Genomic DNA, 13,213 nt, shown 5'->3' with positions numbered 1-13,213 from the left:
CCATCATCCTCCTGCATTGATATTCCTGAAAAAAAATGATCAATTGATCAAGTGTGAAGGCTGGCAACGAGGCTTCAAATCCCAGCTGTGAGGTGCTGCTGCTGCCAGAGGAAGCTGTGCGGGGAGCAGATGTGAAGGAGCATCTGTGCGCTGTCCTCGGAGGCAGCGGGTGGCTGAAGAGCTGCTGTGGGTAAACACCAGCTGTGTTTGCTCTGCTCCCAACAGTGACAGGGCTTGGAGGTGGAGAACGGGATAGTCTGACCCCGTGGGGAAAGGCTGATTTAATGCTGCAGCAGTTGCACAACAAACAGAGCACGGAGAGGAGCGTGAGCTGGAAATCCTGCTGCCGGCCCCGCTCTGCTCCCACAGGGTGGCTGTGACCCCGTGGCTGTGCTGAACTGCTGGAGATTTCACCCAGAGCCTTCCAGGGACTTCATTAGGTTAAGTAGGGCCTGTCTGAGCCTCGAGGAGGGTTTTGACCCTTTCAGGGAAAAGACCATCTCATTCACTGTGCTGGGAGAGGAGACCTGCAGGCTCCAACGTGTGGGACAAGGGCTGGGATGGGAGTTGTGAAAGGCAACTAAAAATACGAGATAAATCTGCTGGAAGCCAGACTTGGAGAAGAACTCAGCTGGGAAGGAGATGGACATGTTTAACAGGGAAAGGAGCAGCTGTTCAGCATCCCTGTGGTTCCAGTGCTCCCTCTGTCTGGAGGGGCTGGAGGAGTTTGTTCCTCCTTACATGTACATGGCTTGGCTTTGTGTAGGAGCAAGGAGGTGACTCTGTGGGCTGTGTCCAGGTCAGGGCAGGCTGAAATTTGTGGCCTCTGTGTGCTTACTCAAGTAAACCTCTTGACTTCCCTTCCAAGCGGTTTTGGATGCTCCCCCACTCCAAACAGATTGGTTCTTGTGGGAAATGAGGGGTTTGCGTGTCTGCCTCAGGCAGCACGAGTTGTTTTTAGGCTGTTCTTGGTCCTGGTTGGTTTATGACAAGGTGCAGCTTGCAGGTTCTCTTACCACTGCCTTTTACAAGGAGAATTAAATTAAGAGCTCGTTTCTGGGAGGTGGATCTGGAAGAATGAGAATGATCTGACCTGTGGATGTTACAGTTTGCAGATCAAATTAAGAGGCAGAGTTAGTTTTAAACTGCACAAAATAAGAGCTCAGAAGGAGGATTCACTGCAAGCCTGCAATTATAAATGAAAAGGTTCCTTGGAGCAAATAACAGTTCTTAAAATTAGACCCAGTAATAGAGGTGTGTAGGGATAGTGCAGTTATCACCTCAAGGGTGAAGTGGAGCAGGTACAGCAAGGAAAGAGGTTACACATTTCCTAAAAAGACACCTTAGGGAAGAGCAGCTTTTTCTGTCTCTTAAATTTCGATTTCAGCTGATGATTTATGTGAATTAATAAAGGGGGAAGACAGGGTTTGAATAGTTAAATTTCTGAGCTTCCCCTTAATGCAGTGGGAAGAGGAAAGTTGATTAACTGCATCAAAGTTCCACCAGAATTTTGGATGGAGATTTCTGTGCTTTCTGATAGCACTTCATGTTGATGGGCTGGGAAATGCTAGGAGACTCTTCTGGAAGGGCTTGATCCAACGGGCAGTGTCTCCTGGTTTATCAGTGAATGCTTTTCCACTTGTATTCCCATGCTCCAGCATCCAGCCTGCCCCTTGGCTGGGATTAGCAGGGTCTTCCCTGTGCTGCTGGATGGAACCAGGCCTGGGTGACTTCCAGCAGTTCCCATTACAGAAGGAACACCAACGTTCCTGGGGAGGAAGGCGAAGCTGGCACTTACATGCAACACTGGGACAGCGGAGCCAGGATGGAGGTTTCATCGTGGGAATGCCGCCCAAACCTGGGGGTAAAGCAAAGAGTAGAGAGTTCAGTGCCTGCCCAGCCCCTTCCCCCCTCCCCTCCCTCCTCCTGCAGCCTCACCCTCTGGCATTGTCCAGGTGCAAGAGGAATCCGTCGTCCCCAAACTTGGTGAACATTTCGTAGTGGTGACGGTCCATGTTCCCTGGCAAAGGGCAGACAGAGGAACAGAGTTTCCCTTGCCTGTGACCTGGTGGTTTTCTAAACTATCCTGTGTTTTCTTTCAGGTCTACATGGAATATTTGTTGCCATGCTGGAAGTGTTTAAGATGCTCAGAGCTGCTGCTTTCACCTTGCTGGGGAGTGGGCCGGGGTGAGTCTGGGGGGTGCTGTGGGGAGACAGCAGCCTCCCCAAACTGTCTCTGGAGGAGAAGGGATGGCCTTGAGAAACTCCATGGCATGGGAGAGAGGGCAGGAAGACTGATGCTGAAGGCCTACATTGGAGGAATGTCCTTCCCCCTCCATCATACCTGTTAGGAAGTCAAAGATGGCCATGTCCACGATGTTGAGCAGCCGGTTGCCGTTGCTGTAGGGGTAGATCTCCCTCACTGTGTTGCAGTAGAGAGGATTCACTTCCCACCTGCAGGAGATGGAGAAGGGGGAGACTCACTCAGCTGCAGCTGCTGTGTCCCAAGAGCCCCCCAAAGCCTGGACTTAAACCTCCCTCCTTGTGCTCGCAGGAGGCTGGAATTCAAACCCAGCCAATGCCCAGGCTTTGAGAGTTATTAGATTAATTATGAGCACCCTGAACCTTCCTCTGCCTGCACCGTTTCTGTCCATGTGTCCGTCCCCACGTGCTCCCTGCAGTGCAGATATTATGGGAAGCAGCATCATTTACCCACTTACTCCTCTTTTCCATCAAACGAGTAGGACCGGATCCAGGGGTTGGGGATGGAGAGCCGTGGTGCCAGGTTGAGGGAGGGCAGGAAGGCAGAGAGGGACCCTTCCAGGAGGTGAGGGTTCCCACACACCGCATACTCCGTCTTGCACATGTAGGGGCACTTGGCAAAGAAGCAGACGTTGCTGGCTGGGAGGGGAAGAGAAAACAGGGAAAGGAGCTGTGATCTCCAGGAGGCTGTGAGGTGGTCTGGGCTGACCCCTTCCCCACTGTGGGACAGTGACTGTGTGTGCTGTGACACAACCACCTCAGGGATGGGAAACTGCCAAATCAGGGATTTTGTCTGATGGACAGACCTGGTCCCGCACTAAGGGAAAGGTTAGGAAAAGAGGGCAGATGAATAGATCTGGTGGATGATTCCAGCTGCAGGCTGGGAGAGGGACACCTCTGCTGTAACCATGTCTTTGTGCACCTGTTCCACCCAGGAATTTCAGTTCTGCACCACAGTGTGAGTCCTGTGGCCCCTTCTGCCTGCAGGTCCTGCCCTTCCTCCCACCACGGACCCACAGAGGTTTGGTTTAGGTTGAAAGGGACCTTAAAGACCACCTGGATCATAACTTGCCCCACCCCAGCTGGCAGCAGCCAAAGGCTGGCCCACCTGGTGAGATGAAGAACACGCTCTGCAGGACCTCGTTCTTGGTGACCTCCAGGATCTCCTTGGTGACGTTGATCCACCTCCCAACCGTGGGCGGCACCCTCCGGAAATCCAGGATCCTGCACGGAGGGCACAGTGCAAAGGGACATTGCTGCACAGGCTGGCACAATGGGATGGCAGATGCTGCCCTCACCCCTTCTGCCAGGGAACCAGGAGCCTTCAGACCACTGTACCCATGTGGGTTTTTTTTTCTCCCAGATTCCCTCTAGCAAAAAGCCATTTTGCCTCTCTGGGCCAAAATGTGGCTGAGTTTGGATTTTGGTATTTTAACAGCTGCTGCCAGGAACAATCTGGATGTTCTCCAGGATTCCTGTCTCTTTCCCTAACAGGTCTTGCCTCGGTTTCTCCCATCCCCTTGCACACAAGTGGGGTCCTTCAGGGGCCAGAACAGCCCTTCAGGCCCTTCTACGGTGTTGGTTTGACACAGAGAAAAGATGTTGATCCTGGTACAATGTGGCTGAGGAGGCACCCCCCCCCCTCAAACCCTGCTGATTCCTCTAAAATATTCTTAAAAACCTCAGGGCCTGGGGCAGGAAGGCATTCCTGGCAGAGAGTGGGAAGCTGCTGCTGATTGCTGAGTCAGTAACACGGGGTGAACCCAGCTAATGCTCTGCTTTGCTCCTTGGGTAATGCCCTCTGCTCCTGGGAATCAGGCACAAAACAGGATTTAGCCTGTTACTTATTGAGCAACATTTAAAGGGAAAAAAAAAATATTTGCTTTCATCCAGCATCTTTCAGCTCTAAAAACCACAAAGCACTTCAGCAAAGCAGTCTGGCCTCATTTTTGTGGCAGTGGAGCTGCAGAGGGAGCTGGTGGTAGCTGAGTCAAGCAGAGTCACTGTGGTGATGTCGGGGCAGAACGGGGAAGGGAATTCAGCTCCCTTCTTTCCCTTGCTTGGAGTTTGAGCTACAGGACTTAGCTTAGTCCTGCTTATCCTATAGGAATTAGAGACCCCTGTCCACCATCACCATCAGGGATCACCTTCCCTTGATGTTCAGTACTCATCCCACCGAGGGGAGAAAGGCTGCTGCCCTCATCTTCTGAGAAGGGTGTATTTGATTTTATTAAACACAAACCCTGCTGGAAAGAGGTGCCAGGTTAATTGCTCATTAGCTGAGGGCTTAAAACTGCATCTCTGCAGTTTATCTCCATCCAAAACACATCTTGATTGCTGATTGAGCGTGTGACTCCCTCACTGGGAGGGCACCCAGGCTGTGCCCTGAGCTCAGCATTGCACTTGGCTGCAGGGGAAGGATGTGTGTGTGTAGCTGTGTGACAGCCAGGTGAGTATCTGATCTGTTCCAACCTGGACTTCACCTATTCTCTTGCAGTGGCCAAGGCAAAGCTGACTCCTGGAGGTTCTGGTGAGAGCCAGAGCCGCCCCATCCCCAAATAACACATCAGCTCCCGGACGGTGCTCCAGAGCAATCCCTTCCCTGAGGCCAAGCAGGGCTCAGCACGGATTTTCCCGTGCCAAAGCTCTCCGTGGGCAGAGGAGCAGGCCCTGGTAGCAGCAGGAGGAGGAGGAGGAGGCCGCTGCTGTGGCAGGTGCTCACCTGTCCAGGTGGAAGGCGGCGATCTCCGCGTTGTGCCGCTGGAAGTCAACGAAGTAGAAAAAGTCCTCGGGAGTCTCCTCCTCGCGTTTCTGCCTGGGAGGGAGCAGGGGGTGAACCTCACCAAGCTGCCAGGCAGCCTGGACACAGACTGGTGGCACACAGGGGCAGTAGGTGGGCTCAGGGACAGACACTGTGTGGCCACGGGGCAGAGCTGCAGGTGCCCAGGCCAGGACCCAAAGTGCCCAGTGCCGAGCTGGAGCCATCGCCTGCTGTGCCAGGGAGCAGCACTTGCACCCTGTCTCAGTGCCAGGTGGGTGAGGGAGGCAGAAGGGCTGATTGTGGGCTTTGAATCTGCTTGTGCCAGAGCTTAGACCCCCTTGGGACAGTCTTTCAGGTGGGTACAGCATCAAGGGGTGCTGGAGGCTGTGCTGTGCCTCTCCTGACCCTGTGAGAGGCAGAGAAAGGCTCAGGTTTGATGCTCTCATGTCCCTGAGGTGGGAAACCAGCTCACCTAATTCAGTTTTCTGGCTGCCACACAGTGGCCCAATATGTGCAGCACGTGGATTTGATGCTCAGCCTCCCGAGCAGCTGCATGGAACAGGAAAGCCCATGGGCATTGTGGAGCCCTCCTGGCTCAGCTGAGTGCAGGGATGCTTTCCTTCCCCTCCAGGACCTGTTGGACACTGATGGACACAGGGCAGAGGTGGATGGAAACCAACAGGAGAGGAGCTGGCTGCCCTCTGAATGAGGAAACCACACTGCCAGGTGCCCTGCCCGTGCATGGACAGTGAAGTGAGGGGGAACAGACATGAAGAGTCCCAAGGGGCTGCAAATAAGTGCAGAAGCAATTTAAAACTGTTTGAGGTGAGCTGGACTGATGGCTGTTTCTTGGAAACACTCTTGGGAATCCAAGGAAAAACAAGGTAAACTCCCAAAGTCAGCTGGGGAAGAGGAGGAAATGAGCAGTCCCTAATGGCAAAGCTCTCAGGAGAACAAGTGTCCTGAGGTCCTTTGCAGTCTGGCATTTGTGAACTGAGAAATATCCAACATCAATAGCAGTGTGGGAACAGTGGTATTTACCCTCGTGTGTTCCTGGGATGGTGTGAGCAGCCAAGAATAATTAAACCTGCTCAGCTGTCCAGGTAGCTGAGTGCAGCAGGGGGAAGGTGTGGCACTGGTGTGGCTGTGCCTGCCAAGGATGCTCACACCCCTCACTCACAGCAGGGTTCTGCCTCTGCAGGGGGCTCAGGGGGCTCTGATGGTGTTCTTACCTCATGGGCTTGAACATGGCTTTCCCAAAATCCTGGAATCTGAGGACCAGCTTCAGGTGGACACCGCTGGGCTTCACGACTTGGGGAGGAAACAAGATGTCAATGGGCTGGGCACGCCCCAGTTACACACTCCAGCACAGCTCAGCTTTCCACCCCAGCAAGTGCATCCCATCACCCCTTCCAGCTGCTCCTCTCTTTCTAGTTATTTTTCCTCTCCCCCTCTCTCTTGTACCACAGAGATTTCCTTCCAGCCCCTCTCCCAACAGCCTTTTGTTATGTCCCCCCCGGGGGCTCTTTCCTCCTCCCCAGTAGAAACCAGTGGTACACCAGTGTCCTGGTACCCACTGATATCAAACAAGCTGCTCATGGAAGTGGTGGAATCATCATCCCTGGAAGGGCTCAAAAACCATCTAAACATGGCACTTGAGGAAATGCTTTAGTGGTGGGCTTTGCAGTGCTGGGGGAACAGTTGGACAGGGATGATTTTTTAGAAGTCTTTTCCAACCTTAAGGATTCCATGGTCTACAATCCCAGCCTCTGCTGGGGTGGAGGGGTTTAATGGGAGGGAGAAGGGCCTGCCATTGCCTGGCTTTGCATTCCCCTGGCTGAGGCTGGGATGGAGGAGCTGGGGATGGGGCCAGCTGAAGCAACGGGGTGCAGGGGTGAGCCCCAAGTGTCACACTCACTCTGGCTGCAGTCACAGGCTCCCAGCAGTGCCTTCTCATCCTGGCTGTAATCTGCAAGGGCAGGAGCAGTTGGTGAGACCCTGCTGGGCTCCATCTCCAGCTGCAGACCCCCCCCTCCCAGGCTCCAAAGGTTTGCAGAAGGGATCTGTGGGGGCTGGAGCCCCCCAGCCCTAAGCAGCTCCCACCAGGCCCATCCCAGCTCCTGTGGCAGGAAGGTGCTCACCGGCACTGATGGTGGGGAACTCCTGCATGTCCCGGAGGAGCCTGTTAACAACGGGGCTGGAGCGTGGGTAGAGCCCATCCCTGCTGATGCCCAGGTGGAACTGCAGCCAGCTGGCTTCTGGCCGGAGCGGCACCGGCGCTGCCGGGGAGGTCAGGTTGAGCTCCTCCCTGTAGAGCTTGTGTCTCCTGGAAGAGAGCAGTGACAGGGTGATGAGGATGAGCCACGGGATGGGAAACCCGAGTGCTCTGAGCCTGGAGTCTGTTGGGGAGTGGGGAGGGTGCCAGGAGCAGAGCTGGAGGGACATGGGGTGGATAAGGGCTCTGGGTGCCACCCGAGGGGAAACTGAGGCAGGGAGCAATGATTGAGATGGTCAGTCTCACAAACTGTGCCACCTTCTGCCTCTGGAAAGCCCTGGAAAGCGACCTCAGGGAAACACAAGGGACTCTGTTGTCTTTTCCTCATCCCAGCAGGACCATGGAGCTCAACTGCATCTCCAGCATCACAAAGAGCTGGTGTGGGATGGATGCAGTGCTTCCCAGAGGAACTACAGGCTCCCGGCCGGGTTCGAGGAGGGGAGGTGATGTGACAGCAGGTAACTTGGGTCTTGACTGCTCAGTGAGGTGTCTGGGAAGCCCAGGAGAACAACGGGGTCTTGTCTGTCCACAGAGGACAGTCTTTGTAGTCATTACATCTCTGACAGAATTTTTTCCTGAAGCTGGAGGTCCCAGGCAGGGAAAAAAGTCACTGAGAGCCACAAATTGCAATTCCATGGGCAGATTCACAGCCCTCAGCTTGGTGAGTAGGGATGTGACAAGGCCATCCAGCAGCATCCTGCCCATCATCTCTTAAAATCAAGGTCCTACCCAGGCCTTTCTTGGCAGGTGGAGCTGAAGGGGCTTCCCAAGTTCAGCAATGATCCAAAAACCATCTCTGCAATCAGTCAGCATTTTCCTCAGCCTCAAGACCTCCAAGGCTGGGACCCACACTCTGGAACTGAGAGGTCACTCACTCCACCCAGCAGTGACAGTTTCCCATTAACTCTGCCCAGGCCGTGCATGGAGCAGCCACTCCTGACAGAGGGAAAGTTCAGTTTGCACTGGAAGTGCCAGGACACATCTCTGAGAGCAAACAGGAGCTGGGGGCTGATAAGGAGTGGGACACTAACCCAGGCTGGGATGGAGTGGCTGGAGAGAGGGAAGTCCCACACGCCTGGCCAGACCTCAGCCAGAGCCTGAGCTCTGGGAAATGCTGCTGACCATTCACCAAGGCATTTATCACAAGGCATTTATCATATTATTATAAAGGGCTCCTGGGTGGTGGTTGTGGTTTTTTCCATCATCTTTCTCCATCCAAGCAGGTTAAACAGCGTGATTAGTCCAGGCTAACTGCAAGCAAGGGATGAACCTTCCGGAGGTGAGGGACATATTTCAGTAGTATCCTGGGAAACATCCAGGAACTGGAGAGACAGGTTGCATGTACAGGTCACGGGAGCCTGTTCCCTCTCCCAGTTTGTTTGTCTTTCCACTGGACCAGGTCAGCCACAGCATGAAGTCCACGTGTGTGTGGTCAGAGGGAATGGTGCTGGAGCATTTCCCTCCTGCTCCAGCTCTTTGCTCAGGCTGTCTGCAAAGGAGGCAGAAGCCCCCCTGTGCACAGGCATGTGGCCCTGGAATGCTGTCAGCTCCAGTGGATGTGCCCTGACCCTTCCATGCTGCTGCCCTGCACCAGGTTTCCTCGTGGACAGTTCTTTGAGGCACAACCTTAACCCTCACCACAGCCAGGGACATTAAACCCCAGTGTGATGTAGAAGAATGACTCAGGATTTTTCCCTAGGGAAGCTGCCCAAATATTTTACCATATTTGCTCTCCTGCCTCCCATGCACACAGGCTGTTCCCCCAGGGTGGCAGTGAGCAAGGGATTACCAGTGGGGAAAAAAATGCAGTGGTTATGCAAGGGGAGGCAGATCCCAGCCCTGCACCCACATGGGCCCTGCCCTGGGTGAGCCAGCCCCTTCCCAGCCCTTAAACCCAAAATACAGCTCCCTCTGCCTCCCTGTTTCCTTCAGGATTCCTGAAATATTTCCCTGTAAAAACAGATCTCTGCAAAAAGGCATAATGATATAAAAACAGGGTTCATTTTTACCCTGCTATAAATAGCCACAGGGTTGCCCTGGCTCTCAGCTGGGCTGGGGGGGGGTGCTGAGAGTGAGGTGACACTGGGCTCAGGCCACCAGTGCGCTGAGTTTGGGGTTTCAAAGCTGCTCCTTCAAGGATAAAAATAATCTCTGGAGTTTTTAAGGGTTCTGGGTTGGTTTTTTTTGGTTTTGAAGAGGTGTGGATGGGTTTTTTTTGCCGTTTCCTTCCTGCATCCCCATCAGTCTCTGCAGCTGGTTCTGCATCCTGCAATCAAACTCCTGGTCCTGATTGAAGTGCTGGGGAACAGCACAGTGATGGGCAGCAGCCAGAGAGCTCCGTGGAGGGGAACAAGCACTGCCGTGCTCCCCTTGGCCACGGGTATCCGAATGGGACATGTCCTGGGGCCACTCCAGGAGCTGGCAGAGTCCCCGGCCAGATGATGTCCATCTGGCTGCAGAAATGAAGACAGACACGCTGTGCTGGAGGTTAAGCTGCAGCTTGTTCCACTCAAGAGGAGCATCCTGCTGCTCCAAAAGCTGCTCTGCCAACAGCCAGACCTACGGGTGGTGGAGAAACGTGTTGTCACCCCGTCACCTCTTCACGCTGCAGGAGAGGATCCACATGGACACTCAGCTCTCACCCTCTCCTGCCTGGGTGTGGAGCTGCTGTGGACTTCGCTCTTCAGTCCTCAACAGCAGCAGCAGCTTTGCTAAACCCATGGATTGGGAGGGAAAGCCATGAATTCCTGGCTCCCACGAGGACACTGCCCTTGGCTCTCAGCAATTACAGAGATGGCTCCTTCCCTGACCAAGCTGGAGAGGACACGGGCTCTGCAGTGCTCCTGGTGAGGGAGGAATTCCTCCATCCCCACAGCAAACTGATGGTCTTCTGAAAAGCACCAGCCCTGGCAAGTGCCACCTGATTCTCTGTTCAATTTGCAGCACCAGTGGTTGCTGGCAGGTCGTTGCAGAGGTCGCTCTGTGTCACCTCAGCCCGTCCGTGCTCCCCGGAGCTTCTACCCGCTTATGAGCACCACCTATTTTATTTCAAGGTGACTGAGGAATAATCAATACCCTGCCTCCCTTTCCTTCCTGGAGGAGCAAAGTGAAGTCAGTCAAGGACAAACGGCACCACGACGTTCCTCCCGGACACGTCACAACCAAAACCTCGGAGCGAGAGGGAAGGTGCAGCCACGGCTTCATCGCAAACACCACGTTTAGACAAAGTGGTAAATAAAATCAGGGAATGCAGACTTCTACCTGAACAGCCAGGGCTGTCCTGCAGGTGAGGTGTGGACACAATGCCAGTGCTGCAGAAAGAACTCAGCACCAGGGGCTCAGGGTTTCTGATGGTGCAGCCATCAAACCGTGAGCTGTTTCAGTTTAAATCCCCTGTTCCCACCAGGATTTTTCTTGGGAAATGCCCATCTTGGGAAATGTCCATCTCGGTACCCAAATCCTGATGTCTTCAGGAGGCACTGCTCAGCTCTGAGAAGGTGCACCCAAGGCAGGTCTGTGGCACAGCCAGGGATGCCCAAACCCACCATCTGTGGACTTCAAGTGATGTGAGGAAGGATCCAACGTGCTCCAGACTGACTCAAGCCACGGAAGAGCCTCATAGGGGTGATCCTGACTGAGCACACGGGGTAGTTCCAGACCCTGAACCATGGAGGTTGTTTGTTTCCTTCCATTAACACTTCCCATCATCTCCTCCTGCGAATCTCACATGGAACCAGCACTGGGTGAGTCCCACAGAAACAGCAGGGACAGGTACCGAAGCGGAGAAAGTGGGAGCTTGGGAATCCTGTTCACTCAGCTCAGCAGACATCAAAGAGGTGGCAGGAGGAGCAGGGGCCGCTCTGGTGCTGGAAACCAAACTTGGCAGTGGGGAAGTTCCAGGACAGGGATCCTTGAGGTGGTTCCCAGGAGATGCTGCTGTCCCTTTGCAGGTGAGGTGATGCTGTGAGCACTGGGAGCTCCGTGCTCTGTTGTATCCCAGTTTGTGCATGAATGGAAAAGCTGCTGGGGTGCAGGGAGGAGCTGGGGGGTCCTGGGGGATGCTGAATGTTTCCAGCTTGGTCCCAGCCCTCCTGCAAGGGGGGTTAGATCAGGGGTCCAGGGCCCAGCGGTCAGATCATGCTCACGTGGTTGATGTTTGGAGTTGGTGTTGAAGGTCACTGTCACTGTCCCCCCACTTTGTGACAGTCCCACCCCAAGGGTAGGAGATGGGGGAGTTTTCCTGCAGCCATTGCTGGGGCTGGGAGAGGCAGCAGGAGGAGGACTGAGCTGGGGATCCCTTTCCCTGGGAATCTGTCAGCAGAGATGGGCAGGACACACCCCAGGAAGGTGCCTCCCAGCTCTGCCTGTCCATGGGGGGCTGGTTGTTGGGGAGGGGGGTGATGGGGAGGGCAGTGGGGCAGAGAGCCAGAAATGGGGTGCAAGCTCGACTGGGGGTGCCAGGGGACACCCAGGGGGTTCTGTTGCCATTCCCAGGCATGGAATGCTTAAGCAGGGGAGGGGGGGCTGGGAGAGCTGAGGTACCTGTACAGGAGGTGCCCATACAGGGAGTGCCTGGCAAGAGTGCACCCAGGACATGCCAGTGCAGGGGCACCTGTACAGGGAGTGCCCAGGAAGGGAGTGCTCAGGAGATGCAGGAGCAGGGAAGGTGCCCGGGAAAGGGGTTCCCAGAAAATGCCCGTGCAGGAGATGCACTCACAGGGGGTGCCCAAGAAAGGGGTGCCCAGGAGATGCCAAGGAAGTGTATTCCCATGCAAAGGGGGCCCGAGAAGAGGGTGCCCAGGAGATGCCCATGCAGAGATTGCCTGGGAAGGTGGTGCTGGTATAGGGTGTGCCCAAGAAAGGGGTACTCAGAAGATTCCCGGGAAGGGGATGCCCGGAAAAGGGGCACCCAGGAAAGGAGTGCCCAGGAGATGCCCATGCAGGGGGTGCCTGGGAAGGGTGTACCCAGGAAATGCCCAGGAAAGAGGTGTCTGGGAAAGGGGTGCCCAGGAGACGCCCGGGAAGGGGATACCCATGCAAGGGGTGCCTGGTAAGGGAGTGCCCAGGACGTTCCCAAGAAAACAGTGCCCAGGAGATGTCCGGGAAGGAGGTGCCCATGAAAGGGGTGCCCAGGAGATGCCCATGCAGGAGGTGTCCGTGAAAGGAGCGCCCGGGAAAGGGGTGCTCAGAAAAGGAGCGCCTGCAAAGGGAGTGACCAGGAGGTGCCTGGAAAGGGGGTGCCCAGGAAAGGGGTGTCCGGGAGATGCCCGGGAAGGGAGTGTCCATGCAAGGGATGCCTGCAAAGGGAGTGACCAGGAGATGCCCGCGCAGGAGGTGCCCGGGAAGGGAGTGCCCAGGAAAGGGGTGCCCAGGAGATGCCCGCGCAGGGGATGCCCGCGCAGAGGGTGCCCGGAGCGGGGGTGCCGCGGCGGCGGGACGCACCTGTTCCAGCGAGCCGCCTTCCGCCGGTAGTAGCGCAGGGCTTCGCGGGCGCCCAGCAGCGGCTCGGCGGGGCCCGGCGGGGCGGTGCGGTACAGCGGGTGGGCGAAGAGGCGGCGCAGCGCGGGGGCGGCGCGGGCGCGGGGCGGCGGGCGCGGGTCGGGGGTCCCGGCGGAGGGGGGACGGCGGCGGCAGGGGCAGCCCCACGGGGACGGAACCCTTTGCCCCTGCAGCTCCCGCCGCGCCCGCGGCCAGAGGTGGAAGTAGAGGTCGGCGGCCAGCAGAGCCCCGAGCAGCAGCAGCACGGCCGGGCGGTCCCGGCGCGGCCCCGGCATGGCCGGTGCGGGAGCTGCGGGGCAGGGACGGGCACGGGCTCGGGCACGGGGACGGGGACGGGGACGGGGACGGGGACAGCGCCGGGCGCGCCGCCGCCGGCTCCCGGGGCAGGGCGCACGGGGGAGCTCGAGCGGCGGAGC

General features: G+C 56.1%; 1 protein-coding gene across 2 annotated transcripts in view; it reads right to left on the bottom strand.

Moving 5' to 3' along the window:
- FAM20A (FAM20A golgi associated secretory pathway pseudokinase) overlaps positions 1–13,205 on the bottom strand; it is a 19,293-nt gene extending 6,088 nt beyond the window's left edge. For both annotated transcript variants that reach the window (XM_051797736.1, XM_051797735.1), the window contains exons 1-10: positions 12,741–13,205; positions 7,165–7,349; positions 6,942–6,992; positions 6,256–6,334; positions 4,985–5,077; positions 3,371–3,486; positions 2,721–2,901; positions 2,345–2,454; positions 1,939–2,020; positions 1,799–1,858 (exon numbers count right to left, since the gene is read on the bottom strand). In XM_051797736.1, the coding sequence (XP_051653696.1) occupies positions 1,799–1,858; positions 1,939–2,020; positions 2,345–2,454; positions 2,721–2,901; positions 3,371–3,486; positions 4,985–5,077; positions 6,256–6,334; positions 6,942–6,992; positions 7,165–7,349; positions 12,741–13,072 (1,289 nt within the window). In that variant the 5' untranslated portion in view covers positions 13,073–13,205. The remainder of the gene's footprint in view (positions 1–1,798; positions 1,859–1,938; positions 2,021–2,344; positions 2,455–2,720; positions 2,902–3,370; positions 3,487–4,984; positions 5,078–6,255; positions 6,335–6,941; positions 6,993–7,164; positions 7,350–12,740) is intronic.
- Between the last annotated feature and the right edge of the window lie 8 nt (positions 13,206–13,213).

This window comes from Manacus candei, unplaced genomic scaffold (genome assembly GCF_025592945.1).
Source record: "Manacus candei isolate 608988 ecotype Guabito, Panama unplaced genomic scaffold, ASM2559294v1 h1tg000047l, whole genome shotgun sequence".
Classification (NCBI taxonomy): Eukaryota; Metazoa; Chordata; class Aves; order Passeriformes; family Pipridae; genus Manacus; species Manacus candei.
The sequence above is the reverse complement of the archived record's forward strand: the minus strand, read 5'-3'. Positions and strand labels throughout refer to the sequence as shown.